This window comes from Hyalella azteca, unplaced genomic scaffold (genome assembly GCF_000764305.2).
Source record: "Hyalella azteca isolate HAZT.00-mixed unplaced genomic scaffold, Hazt_2.0.2 contig16588, whole genome shotgun sequence".
NCBI lineage: Eukaryota > Metazoa > Arthropoda > Malacostraca > Amphipoda > Hyalellidae > Hyalella > Hyalella azteca.
Window position 1 is genome coordinate 223,753 of NW_025946404.1, and position 15,306 is coordinate 239,058.

General features: G+C 39.3%; 1 protein-coding gene across 1 annotated transcript; it reads right to left on the bottom strand.

Moving 5' to 3' along the window:
- Positions 1-270: 270 nt before the first annotated feature.
- On the bottom strand, positions 271-13,796 carry LOC108669085. The gene is made up of 4 exons (XM_018156371.2): positions 13,456-13,796; positions 10,290-10,857; positions 9,104-9,227; positions 271-4,425 (listed from the first exon to the last, which is right to left on the bottom strand). The coding sequence occupies exons 1-4, from the start codon at positions 13,473-13,475 to the stop codon at positions 2,810-2,812; spliced, it is 2,328 nt and encodes a 775-aa protein (XP_018011860.1). The 5' UTR covers positions 13,476-13,796; the 3' UTR covers positions 271-2,809.
- Positions 13,797-15,306: the final 1,510 nt, after the last annotated feature.

The following is a 15,306-nucleotide window of genomic DNA, read 5'->3' on the forward strand; positions in this document are numbered from 1 at the left end:
AAACACATCTTCAATGATCATGAATATATCTAGATTCCAACATAACTACTTCAAAAATATTTAGTGATCACTACATTACTTCCAATGATTCCACAGAACTGCAAGTGGAAATTTCTTGACTGTTAAAACCGACTTTTTAGGCAAAGTGCGTTGAGACTATAATGCCCGACAAGATATTCATAAATAAACAACATTCGCCACGTGAATAAAAAATTCATACGAATTGAAGCTTTCCTTTCCCTGCTAACAACAGGATAGAGGACTGAAAACCTCACAAGTCTCCAAATCACAGTTATAACGGAAAAGGCAACATATTTTTCTCCTAGTAAGTTAGTAACGGTTTGTTTTAATCCCACTTGGAAGATAAATACGATTACTTTGTAAAAGATTCGAGCTGAAGACAATAAGCAAATAAATTTTTGTGGCCATGGAGTCAGTAATTGAAGCAAGCACATGTTACAACTTGAAAATAATGTTTTATAATGAAAGCCAAGTCAATGCAAGTCCCTGATATTAAAGTAGCGTCACACAATTAACCAGATATAGAGTAGTATGTCTAGACGTCAACTTGTGTATGGAATGCACTACCTAGTTGCCCACAAATGACACAAAAGCTGTCCCACGTAAAAAAATAACTAACATTTGAGCAACGATAAATGAACTCGGATGAAATTCCAGAGCATCAAAAACAAGAAAGCCTTAAAGACGGACGAGCTAAAGAAAGAAGAGAACACAAACAAGACACAAAAATAGCGCATCGCTGCCGAGAGAGTCAGTTTGCTTATAACTATAACGTATTTTAGTTTCAAGATGGCATCAACTAAAATTTCTTCATAAATTTCCAAGAAAGCTGGGGGATTCAGAATTGTTTCAAGATGTGCACCTCAGCTTCCCGTAAAAAAATAGCATACCGGTATGCAATTGAATACGTTCCCTTAAGTGTTTCACATAGATTCTCATTCTGATGGTAAACTTGAAGTAAAATCAATATAAATACCAAAAATAATGAAAGTACAGAGCTAAACAAATATTGCAGCGCCTATCTGGCGCTCGCATCACGATCTACATCGTGTGATGAGAGTAAACTCGTAGATTCACCACCATCATCTTCAATAGAGTGGTGACTTGAGGAGTCATTTCCACCATTACAATCATCACCACCAGCAGCAGCAGCAGTAATACCAGCATCAACATCAGGTTTAGCATCAACATGTTTGCAGGCAGCCTCACAAGTTGGATGTTCTGGAAGCATAGTAGCCGAAGTTATCTCACTGCCATCTAAAGCAATAACGCTACCCTCGTTTAACGAGGACACTTGTGACGCTCGTGAGGGCATTCCATCACCAGGAATGACCTTAATATTCCCATCATTTCCAGAGGTGGAGGAAGCTGCCTCACCAGAAAGAACTTTAATAGCGTTAGTTATATTGTATTGAGGTGTGGTAACGATGGCTTCGTCGTCTCGAGTTTTAGAGGAGGCATAGGTTCTGCTTTCTTGAATTGTATTAATCCCAATTTCCTTAGAGACTCCAGTTTCCCCACTGCGAGCCACTGCAAATTCCTTGGAGTAATCTGAAACTATTTCTTTCGGCGATTCTTGAAGACCATATGCATTTGATCTACAAAGTGGCTCATCCACTAGAGGTGCCACAGAAGCAAATGTTCCGAAGTCACGCAACGCCAAATTTGCAACGGAAGCATCCAAATTTGGAACCGAATTGTGGTGTTTAGAAGGAGCGTTTCGACGTAAAACGGCGCTTTCGTGACGACTTTCGGACGCTTTGTGCTTACCAGGAAATTCAAAGTTTGAATTTTTATTGCCCACACTGAGTGTGCGAGACGACAGGACTTTCTTGCCACACTTTTTCGATGATGAGGTTTGGCTGCCGTTACTTGACGTCATAGGACGTGGAACAAAAGAAGTGTCAGCGAAATTTGCATTGGATGAAAGCGACTGTCGCCGAGCATACGAATGCGACGTAGACTTCCTGAGGCTGCCGTGCAGATCAGACACAGTGTCCGTGGATAACGATCGGGTTTTCTCGAGGTGAGGAGGAAGGTGAGAGTGAGTCATGGAGGTGCTGGGGCAAGCTTTTGAAAGACGGGGCAGAGATGCTGGGCCTGAAGAAGACGTTTTAGTCGACATCGTCATAGGCAAGTCCAAAGGAGCTACATTCTTGGATCTTTTTTTGTGGACGCGTGTGTAGGTTTCTTTGGCAATATTTGGGAAAATAATTTCGTCAGTAGAATGAAGCACAAGATCATCTGAGAGAGGGAGGGTAATATCCTTTGCCATATTGACAAGATCCTCGGAGGGATCAGGGATAGTATTCTTAGGAGGATGATGGACTAGATCCTGAGCAGGGTTGTATAGAACATCCTCAGCAAGATGCCGGTCATCCTGAGCTGGTTGATGGACGAGTGAGGCGGGGCGACAAGGAGGAGAATTGCTGAGAGATGACGGACAGCTGAGAGGGGAGCCTATCATCACTGGCTGCCCGGTGACCATCTTGACGGGGGGAGTGCAGCAAAAGCCGTTCTCGGGGGACGAGCTCTGAGGGGACACGGACGCCCCTCGTGGGGGATCAGAATAAACGTTGTGACGCGCGGTACGTTTGCGTGACGAACGCGCTACGTCGCTGAGCTTAATGAGGTTGCCGGCAGTGGTTTGTTGTGCCACGAGGTCTGGTGGAGTACAAGGCTGCTGATTGACGAGCACGTTGACGAGATAGTGCTGATGGTGGTTGCTCTGTGTGGGGGAGCTGCAGCTAGTGGTGGTGGTGAGAGGAGGTGATGGTGGTGCTGACAGTCAGGAACCTCCATCAAAGCGGCCGCCACCGCTGAAACGTCCAGCAGTGTAGCGCCCGCCACCACCGCCCCTGGTGGCGGCGGCCAGTTTGCTCTCTATGTGCTTTGGGCCAAATTTGTCCTCTGATGCTGCATTGTGGCGGCCACCACCGGCCACAGCTTCATGTTTGCCGCCACAAACACCACATGACACGAAGGCTGAGTGGCAACCTTTGAGTGGCAGGTAACAGCACAAGCAAGGAACCAAAAGTGATAGTAATGTTAATCCGACCCAGCGGCGCCCACAGCCACTGCCAGCGTTATCAAGAATATTTGAGCCAGGCTTACTGGCTCCTAGTCCTACCATCTCACTACCCCCAGGATCTGGAGGTCCACCATGCACCATGTCGGTACCACGATCACCATCACCCCTGCAACACCGACAGCAGGAACAGCAGCAGCAAGGGAAACCTCTGGTCGGCAAACAACACGTGGATTCACAGCAACCACCACTGCACGTGCATGGATGACGTACATACTCGGCCTCCTTGTCGCTCATGCAGTGGTACAGCATACATTGTGCACAACCGATGCAAGTCAATGCGTCCATAGCAGAGCGGAAGAAGTCAGGTGCATACTCGCATGACCCCCGTGGGTTGTTCTCAGGGTAGAAACTATCGCGGCAGTGTCGGCATTGTAACTTTATATTGCCCTTAAGGTTCTGTTGCTTGAGGCCTCCTCCACTTGTAAGACTTGAAAGAGCATCTTTTTGTTTACCACCGCCTCTTACATCATAACTTTTACCGCCACGAGTGGCGTCTGGCTTAGTGAAGCTTCCAAAGACACTTGCTGGGGACCTCATGGGCAAGTTGCCATCCTTACGGCTAACAGAACTTAATCCAAAGCCGCCACTGACGCTGCTCAGAGTACTCGCAACCATCAGCTGTTGGTCCTGAAGCTGATTGGCTCTCTTGATTGAGTCTATGCTGTCGCGACGTTCACGAGAGGATCCATCGGGTTTCTTGCCTTCAATAACCGGGTAGTAATAATCGTGGTTCAGAGGTGGCTGTGACGTGATTACACCTCCAGGTGGAGGTTTGTCCATCTGCGATGATGGTCGATCGTGAACAAACTGAACGTAAGGATAATCTGAAGTCCCTTCACCGTCAGGTTTGGCGTGTGGTCGCAACTCTTTGTTCTTATCTTCCCCAGACAGAACATCGTCATCGCTTCGGTTAAGAGGTGGTAATGCAGGGGGTAAAGCAGGTGGTGGTCTACGGTGCTGGTAACTGATTCTCTGCAGGTGAGTGGGTGAGGCAGAGCTGCTGCTCCCCCCGTTATTGTTTCCCCCACCGGTGTTGTAGACGGCCGATGATGAGGAAGGGGCGTTGGGTGAGGGCGCGTCGTTGCCCGTGGAATCGTTGACGGGCAGATTGACTGCCACGAAGACGTCCTCTTCAGAAGGGGAAATGTCAGTGTCGTCAAATGGGGTGTAGTAGTAATGCTGCAGGTGGTTGTGAGGAGGAAGGGCGGGGTGGACATTGTACAGAGTGGGTTGGGTGAAGGTGGGAGGGTATGCCAGGCAGCTACGGGGTACTGGGGGTACTGGAGATGCTGGAAACTCTGCCTCACCCATACCTGCAATAAAATCACAATATTGTAAACCTCTCTCTAATTAGAAGTATGAAATGTTTAGTAATATCTAAATATAGTCCAACTCTAAACATTAGTATCAAAGACTGCCGACTGCATTCGCGTGGATCACAGTGTTAACCAGCACTATATTTACATACTGATCAAGTCTTAAAAATTATTCAAATTACTCGAGACTGAAAATTATTTACAGGATTGTTACGCTTGTACCGAATTAAACAGGAAATAAGAATTGCAATAGTAGTAAGCACAAAGTGTCCAGTTGTTCACAGTGTTAACCTGCACTATCTTTACTGATCAAGTCTTAAAGATCATTCAAATTACTCGTGACTGAAAATTATTTACAGGATTGTTACGCTTGTACCGAATTAAACAGGAAATAAGAATGGCAATAGTAGTAAGCACAACTTGTCCAGTTGTTTCGAGAGTTGCCAGTTGATCAAGAGAACAATGCTTCAACTGAATTATTATACAACAAAATAAAAATTTACAAAGTTTTATCAGTAATTGATTGCCAACTATCATACAGCTTTAGTAATAATGACTGGTACCCACAAAAAATATGAGAACGGTGAACAGGCAAAAACAATAGAAATCTTAAGATTATATTATTTACAAGTAAATGAACCTCTACACAGAAAATAATGGGGAATGTGATTCACGTAAGTAGAAAAAAATACCATTTCAAAATGAGAATTTAAGATCAGTTTTCATGACGATGAATTGGTGGTCGATTGCTGTGATTGAAAGAAACTGAAGAAGAAACTGAAGATAGCTAATGAGAAAGGCAATGAGAGGAAGACGACTTGTTAAGCAGGGGAAGATGACTAATGAGGCCAGCAATGATAGGAAGAGGACTACTTGAGAGGGAAAAGATGGCTAATGAGACCGGTAATGAGAGGAAGAGGACTATCTAAGAAAGGAAAGATGACTAATGAGGTAAGCAACAAAAGGAAAATGAGTACTTAAGAGGACTAGCTAAGAATCCTACAGCAAGGTTGCAAGCAGGCGCCTGCAAGCAGCCACTTACCAGAACAAAGCCCCATAAGTTGTGGCCGGGTTAAGGCATTGAAAGAAGATGCAAACCAATTAATATGAATAACTTAGCAACCCATAGAAAATACAATAAATAACATTAAAATAGATTCTATGGAAATTACATGAGCTATAATTGTAGCTTACCACACCATATTACATATCAACCTGCTCCTAGTTTTGACTTTTACTTTGATATGAAAATGCAGAAGAATTTAAGACACTAGTTAGTGTTAGTCCATACTGAGATCGTTTGTACTTAATATACTCATGGAAATTAATTCTTTTTCTGCCAAATACAATCTAATGATCCATGTTCAAAATTAAAGTAAATAATTGACCAAAATCACTCTGACTTATATAACTACATATATACCTGCTAAATCATTCCTTGGTCTCTTTTGTTAATTAAAATAACAGATTTACCAGATTTCTAGCATGGAACTAGGTTATGCCACATTGTAGACGATACAAAGAGAGATGAGAATCACTAACTTGATGCTAGTTACCATTAGCATGACAGTTGTGGCAGATACAACTGCTACAATAAAACTAGTCTATAACTTTGGATCATGAACTCAATAAGCTCTAAAAAGACTCGTGGAGCTTGATCTATATGTACAGAGATCAATACTGATTAATAAATATCTTCAGCTATTCAAATACTTCTTATTTGAATTATATAAAAAAAACTGAAAATCGAAATGTAGGTTTATGGGTGCTTAGATTGATTGATGCATTACACCAAACATAAAATTAATCAACAACATTTTATTAATATTTTAGTTATTTTGTCTATTTTAGTTAAAGAAATAATACCATCCATATGGAGTATTTAAGAAGCTAAATCAATTGTGTGCTTTCATTGTATTAAAATGTTGGAAATGCAGAATGCTCACGAAACCAATCAAAAAAAGAATGATCAATAACTGGAAATTAGACTTTAAATTCTAGTTATTTAAAGTTTAATTCACACGCAGACTTGGAAATAGTGGTAGCAAATGGTGGGCAGGCATGAAACATTAAATATTTTGCAACTAATTAAGTGGATCATGGATGATAATGCCGGTGGTTTGCAATAAAAAAATTCAATGGTGTGAAGTTCAGAATATATTATACTAGAGAAATGGGTTAACGAGGTTGAGGATATCCATTATTGAATAGTTGGAAATAAACTTTAAAAAGTTCAAAGACCAAGATAATTGTTATCAACATGTTAAGGGGAGCCGTCTACCCTAAAATTTTGGCTTTTCCGGTTTTTAGTCTCATCTTAAAGCTGACATTCTGACCTATCCAACGGTACCAAAACCATCTCTGTACGTTGATTTATGCGTTCACGACATATCGCGAAAGGGTTAGAGGTGGTGGAGTTCTTCAACATTTAAGATAGACCAAAATTACCGGCAGTCCACTGAAATAGCTACATAGTTTGAACACGCTGTGCTTCAGTTATCCGCCTGCAGTTGTACGGGATAGTTCTCGTGCCGTCGTTCGCACCATCCTTGACAGAAATTGAGCTCCAGTATCGTCTAGTCTTGCAACCTTGTACCCTTGAATGTCTATTTCGTGGCGCGCGCGACTTTGTCAGGCTCTACTGAAAAGTTAACTTGTCACTGCAAACCTATCTCCTCCTATAGTTCTAAAGCTACAACAATGTGACATATACCGTTCGATTTGCAAAAAAAAAATCCACAATTCATAGTACGCGTTTTCCTAATTTCATTATAGTTTGGATTTTATTCCGCAAAACGGGGGGTAATAGGGGGTAAAATAGAAAAATTTTCAATTAATTTACAATAAATGCCCCCACATCCACAAAAATGAAAATTTCAAAAAACGCCTACTAGGAATAATATATATGGTCTTTACGCATCAAATGATATGTGTCTTTATGTTGTAACTTAAAAATCTTAGGAGGAGATAGGTTTCTACGGTACCCCCTTTTTTGCCGTTTTCTAAGAATTTCACGTCTTCTTTAATTTTTTGAAAAATCCACATGAACAAATAAGTCTCAGAATGCTGTTTGACATATACCTACCAAGTTTAAAAGTGATCCGTCTGTAAATAACCGAGATTAAATTTGGGGTAGACGCTCCCCTAGGAGGAGGCGTCTACCCTCCAGAAAAACTTCCACATTTACTAACTAACTACACTAAACTAACTATTTACTAAACTTCACACACATATATGTAAAACCGAAATACAAGCAGATTTTGTTCATATGAATTTTTCGGAAAAATTAATAGAAAACATGAAATTCATAGAAAACGGACAAAAAAGGGGGTACTTTAAAAATCTATCTTCTCCTACAGTTTTCAAGCTACAGCATTAAAAGATATACCATTCGATTCGTAAATACCATACCAATCGAGTAACGAAGCTTGATTTTTGCCTTAGTTTTTTTACACGCATTTTCCCGTATACTTATCATTTTCTTCAGATTTTCCCCCTCCCTCCATTTTGAATCCAAACTATGCACAAATCTAAAAAAATATAACTCAGTACTCACTGCACTGAGTGACAGGAAGCACATTTTCTCGTTGACGAAAACTTGAGGTCACGGACGGACGGACAGACAGACGGACATGGCGAGCACAATAGTGCATTTTTTCCATAAATGAGAAAATGCGCTAAAAAGTGGCTTCGTTAATCGATAGGTATGGTCTTTACGAATCGAATGGTATATGTCTCATCGCTTTAGCTTTGTAACTCTAGGAGATAGGTTTGCCGTGACAATAAGTGTTAATGTTCAGAAGAGTGCGACAAAGCTCCACGCGCATTGCAATAGCCAATAGGCGCTCAATGTAGCAAGGATACAAAACTAAACGTTACTGGAGCTTGATTCCAGTCAAGAATGGTGGGAGCAACTGCATGCACACCTCATACGACGGCAGGCGGGTAACTAAGGTGCACCTCAAGCAGACACTCTATTTAAAGTGCTCGCAGCAAATTTCCTCCTACTTTATTTGTTAAAGAACTCCCCCACCCCCCTCACTTTCATGATCTGTCGTGAACGCATAAATTAACGTACAGAGATAGTAATGGTACCGTTGGATAGGGCAGAATGTCAGCTTTAAGATGAGCCAAAAACCGGAAAAGCCAAATCCGAAACTTCCGTTGGATAGGGCAGAATGTCAGCTTTAAGATGAGCCAAAAACAGGAAAAGCCAAATCCGAAACTTAAGGGTAGACGCCCCCCTTAACCTACACCTTTCATTACATCACAAGCTTGTCAACCACGTGAAAGAGAAAAGCGTTTTGTTCATGTTAGCAGCACACACACACAGTAATTGTGGGGTAGGTTGACTCAAGCCCTCTCCCAGTGCCCAGACCTCACTGTTAATGAGCTCCTTGACTGCCTCTCTCGTGGTGCCCAAACTTCACCGTCCATGAGCTTCTCGACTGCCTGCCCCCCCCCCAATGCCTGGACCTCATAGTCATGAGCTCCTTGACTGCTCACTCTCTCTTCAGTGCCCAAATCTTACCATACATTGGATCCTTGACTGCTTGTCGCCCCTAATGCCCAAATCTAAGCATCTATCTTCTTACTGCTTGTCCCTCTAATGCCCAGATCTCACTGTCTATGAGCTCCTTGTCTGCCTGCCCACCCCCCAGTGCCCGGAACTCACCGTCCATGAGCTCCTTAACTGCCTGCCGCACGCCCCTGTCAAAGGCCCTGGCATCCGCGGCTGTTTGGAAAGTCAGCCCAAACTTGTGCTCGCCCGTCCGCCAGTGGTGGAAAGTGGGCATCACCTGTGCAGACCCCACACTTCAATTTAATGCAAGATCATAAACCTAATTCAAAACAAAAAATAATGTAAGATAGAATAAATGTTGTGCAAAATCAGAAAATGATTGACAATCCCAGCGCAGTGCAGGATGCTCCCTGATGTTTTATGTTAGACAAGTGTGTATACATTTTTCTCATGTAAATACATGAGCTTAGCACTAGAATGTATACAAGGTTTAGCTCATGGAACATCCACTGGAATTTAATAGTTAATGATTAGCGATTGGGTTGGTCAGTGCCACAGACCTCACCAGATATTATCTAAAGATGATTTGAATAAAACATGGACCTCAATGCTTTATGGCAGTTCATCAAAGCTTATGATCAAAGCTTATTTTAATGATTAAATCCAGCACAGTAAAAATATATTGAAAATATCAGCTACTGGGAACTATGTAGGTATAGGTATATGAAGTCTTGATCATAATTCTCATAAGACAATTCCTTATCATAGTTAAAAAACCACAGGGAGGCTAAAACTAGTTTCAAAATTTCTATAACTCTTGGCCTATTACCATCATATTTGCAAAACAATTAATTTCATATTCTTGATATAGTCACTTCCAGTCTCCCTGAGCAAAGAGTGTGAAAAAAATGGAGTAATAATGGAACTTGGCTTAGATGAGTAATAATAGAATTAAAATTTATAGTTATAAGTTCAAGTGTTTCTGACTGGTGAATTCTAGAATCATAGCATATTTTTAAACAGAAGCCTAGTTTGAAAGCTGCATTTCGTTTTTATTCACATGTTGTTAGATGAGCTTTGCCTAAGTTGTCTGCTTATTGCCAATTCAATTTCCGACATCAGTTTGGCATATTTCAACTTTGCCAGGAATGTATAAGGTAGGTATAATATATACACTTGCTTTTAAGATTTGACAGGCTGATGATGAAGCTGAACTGCAAAACATTTTCTATAATATTTAATTTTTCTGACACTTTCCTGCGTTTACTATTTCAAATTCTCAACTTATATTGCAATACAAGCAACATTAATAGAGCACATAAGTCAACTGATGGCTCACCTTGTAATACTCAAAGTCCTTGCGTATGCTGCAGCTGAGAACAACACTTTGGTCACTGATTTTCTTGCCATAAATGAGATATTCTTTGGTAGGTCCATCAAGATGCTGCTGAACTGGCTGTGATGAGAATGCCTGTGAGGATGATGTAGATGCTGCATGGTGATGATGATGGTGGTGTAGAGGATGATGGTGATGGTTGTGTGGGTGGTGGTGATGGTGGTACTGCTGTGGCTGCTGCTGCTGGTGGTTGGATGGCAGTGGTGGCAATGGTGGATTGTTGGTGGCTGAGCTGCTGCTGCTACTACTGCTGCTGGTTCCATGTACATGATGCACAGACAGCAGTGGAGGAGGTGGTGGAGGATGGTGGTGGATAACTCGTTTCACAACTGAGACATTGGAAAGTCCACCACCACCGCGGGGCAACCAACCTCCTCGACTGTCATCTCGCATCATGACCTGTGCATGGACCCGCACCAGGTAGCTACTGCTGCTGGTGACGCTGCCATTACCACCACCACACCAGGCACCACTACCACCACTGCTGCTGCTGCTGCTGCTCACACTGCCACTGCACATAATTTTATAATAGAATAAATTGGCCTACATTTTCAATATAAAATCCTGAAAGAATTCAAACTAAAAATAAGCAGAAAGAAACAAGACAAGTAAATAATAATGTTAAGAAGGGTTTGTTTGGACACAACACAGGAGAGAACAATGGACTACCAATGTAAAGTATATAAATATTTATATATGTATATATTTATATATGCCTTTTAGCATATTACAAATCCATCACAGCCATTGCCAAATAATTACATACATAAGATTATCAATGATAAAATAACATTTTCAAATGTAAGAAACTTGAGCTCAACATTCGTAAGGACCACTCATTTGTGATCATTACCATGCAAATATTACCCCCTTATTGCAACTTGACATCTCCAAAGCACCCATTTGTGTGAAATATAACAAAACAAAGCCCTGGCCACTCTCTATTAGTAATCTAATTCATTTACACCTTATTTAATGTTCAAGATCAACATCTTGTACAATGTTTAAATTTTAACATCTTATATAATGTTTAAAATTCAACATCAAATCACAGAATTTAATATCATTTATATGAACGCTATACATTGGTAAATAATATGCATTTAAAAATTATTTTTTAATACAACACTTCTAAAGAATTTAGTGTCTCCAATGTTACACATGTACAATGAATTTCAAATTTTATTTTCATATATTAAAAAATTTAATTTGTAATTTTTTTAATATTTAAAATAAATTAAAATTTCAAAATTATTTATTCTGTCAATTGATTCATGCATTGCCTTCAACTTTATGCAAGTGTGCAAAATTTCAGATTGATTAAGCAGGTAGAAGTGTGTTAAATATTGATTATAAGATTTGGAGCAGACAAAATCGTTTTTTGCATTTTTTCAATACGAAGAAAATTTGTTACAATTTCTTAAAGTATCTTTTCTTTCAATTGATTCATGCATTGTCACCAACTTTAAACTCACGCAAGTGTGCAAAATTTCAGGTAGATTGGACAGGTAGAACTCATAGAAGTGTGTTAGGGTAAACGCGGTATATTCCGACACTTTAAGGACGCATCGAAAAATGAAAAACTATAAAAAAAACGTATGCGTTACGTAAGTTCTGTTGCCTTCACTTCGATGATCTCACCACGTGGCATGCATTGTCTCTCTTTGGATCTCAATATTTTCCCGCTAGATGGCCAAGACCTAGTGTTTTTGGAGTATTTCGACACGCAAATGTATGACGTCACCATTTCAACCATCAATGAACGCATGGAACTAAAACAAAGCTTAATATAAAGGAAAAACTAGAGAAGTGACGGAATTACCTACGATGTCGGAATATACCGCGTTTACCCTACATTGATGATGGAACTAAAACAAAGCTTAATATAAAGGAAAAACTAGAGAAGTGACGGAATTACCTACGATGTCGGAATATACCGCGTTTACCCTAAATATCAATTATAAGATTTGTAGCAGACAAAAAAACAAATGGACAAACAAACAACAAGAAGTTGAAGAAAGTGTTGTAAAAAATTCACTATAACAAAAATGTTACCATGTTAAATCACAATTCATGCAATTTCTAATCCAAACAAAATACCTACATGACTTAACAGCCTCAAGAATTTTAATTCACTAAGATTATGGGTGGATGGAGCAACAATAGCCTATTCCAGGAAAAAACTGCAAGTTTTTCAAAATTGGGTGGCAACAAAGCTCTTTTTATTAGCAGCCATGTAAGTAAGTAAGTAACTAGCTACCTAGCCTATTCAGTATTTCCTAGTCTGGTTCTTTACTAAATAATTCTTAGGCCTTTAGAATTTAGATAAACAGATGAAAAGAATCAAGTTTAATTAATCTATTCAGAAAATATTCTTCACTGGAGTAAATCAATAGAAAACAAAATGTCAATAAAATTAATTGTATAAATCGACCAACAGCATCCAAAACTTTCAAATATAAACATGTCATGTAGTATCCATAATTAATTCGAAATGATTTTCAATGCATATCTAAAAAAAACAAATACTCAAATCTTTGATAACCCATGAAAAGCTATTGACTTCAGAATGATTTCACAGAATAATTTATTTTAATCGAATTCTACTGCTGTCAATAAATCCTGTCATTTTTTAACCATTTCACTTCCACCGCAAAGAACCATGCAACGCACAATCGAATATATTCATCACTTGAATGGCAAAATTATTCTGACATTTAATATACAGTCTGACAAAATTAAGATAAAATAAAAACAAAAAATGCTATAAAAAAGAAAAACTCACAGTACAGTAACATTCCTGCAATCATTCATGAAACACGATCACAGAGATAAGGGGAACTCGTTCATTTCCCACACGTTATTAGAAACAAATCCGCTAATAAAAAAAACTTCAGAAGACCACAAACTTGAAAATAAACTTATGCTTTTTATCAAATGCCGGCACTTAACTCACAAAACCGAGCACGTTATACTTCGGATAAAAAATAAAGCTTAGTAAATGAAGCGAGATAAAATGGACGACCATGACCGTGGTACGTCGAAGGAGAGACCGCCGCTCGAATCACCAACACTTCGCAAGTTTTTGGACACAAAACGGTATACTTACTCATCATTTCCCTCTGTCATGTTTTATATACTGCAAGAGGCTATTTCGGTGAGTTTTTGACTTGCTGTGGCACATTTTCGTGGCACCTTAACGGCATGGAAGGGAAATTAGACACCGCAAGACCAGCCTCACTTAACCGCAGACGTGAATGGAGCGACGGGTACAACCGAAGTTATCTTCACCTTTCTTATCTTGATATCTTTCTATGAAATAGAGATCATTTAGAACGTCTCAAAAAAACTAATTAATATTTGGGATTTTTATTTTATTTTCAATCATGTAAAAATCACTCTGAAAGTGACAAAGGCTCACTTCCGACTGAACTACGGCTTTTCAATGTAAAATCAGGTTTGTGCGCAGGTCGTGACGCGCACCGCAGCTGCATAGCCTACAGTTAGTTCAGGAACTCAGACAACAGAGGGACAAGCTTACATTGAAATCATGACTCTTGATACATCCTTCATTGAATTTACACTACGGACATATATATAAGATATCTACAATTATCCGAATTCAATAAATCTATCGGTCACTTTACACCTTGCAGATCAAAACACATGGCGTTACAGCTAACTAACCTTAAACAAAACTTTTTAACAACCTGAGCTTGAATTGAAGGATGAAGTCATTATATCAATGAGAAATTGAAGAAAGAAGGCATTATATCAATGATGAGTTACCGCAACACGTTTAATGAAGCAAGTATGCAAATAACATTAATAATCAGCTCAGTTTCATTTACAATTCAATTTCGTGTTGCTTAAGCGGTCGATTTTCATTTAGAAGGCCATCTAGTTGTGACCGTTATGTAGCTAATTCTTTAATAAGAAGTTCGGAGACATTTTCTTCTCTTGCACAACTAAGCTGCAAGTATTTAAAAGGAATTTGAGTACACTTTTTATAAACTAAAGTGAGAGTGATGATAGAAAATATCGGCTCAACATTGATTAAATGTGTGAGTACACAAAAGATGATGCCGTAATATGAGAACATTGATGCGGAAATAAAATAGTCAATAAGAGACAAGAAAGTCAACGCAAACTCGGAAAATCAGCGAAAAATCACAAGTTTATGAGAGAAGAATTTCATGAAATGAATCTCATCATATTGATGAAGGATCAAAAGTTTATGAGGGACAAAGAATAACGAATGTACAAGACACGAACACTGATTCAATGTGGGGAAGATGTCGTGAAATGGGGGATTTGTTCACAAGTCAGAAGCCGATGCGATGTCAAAAAGTTTGCAGAGTTTATGTATACTTTATGGAAGTTCACAAAATGTACTCTTTAATATGAAAAGTTGGTGTAGGGTAATAAAATTAATACTATATAACCTGGCTTATGTGAGCAACTGTAGAAAGTCTACGCGAGAATGGAAGGAGGTAAATACTGTTAGCAAACTAAACGGCTAATTATTGCCGTTACGTTAGCATAATGTCATCCATTTCACATGGAGGCATTAATCTCTATTGGATAAATGTTTTACGGTGAGACACGCAAAAGTGACAAAAATTACAAATTTATCGTGGCTGTTAAATGCGGAATAGTCATATGACAAGATTAATTATGAAAAAATTCGATCGACATAATACTATTCTGACGAAGTAAAATTTTTTATATGAAACTAAGTACGACTAACCCGGTGACGGTGATTGCAAGTTTCATGCTAATCGAAAGTTCATCAATGGTTGTTGTGAAATTCTATTTTGTCGCCTTCTTAATATATTTGATTACATTGCAAACTCTTGATTTCACATTGAAATGAGCTTGCAAAATCAAATTTTACCCATCATAATAAAGTTTCCCAATATCATTCATGTAAATAAATAAAACACTCGTAGAACACATT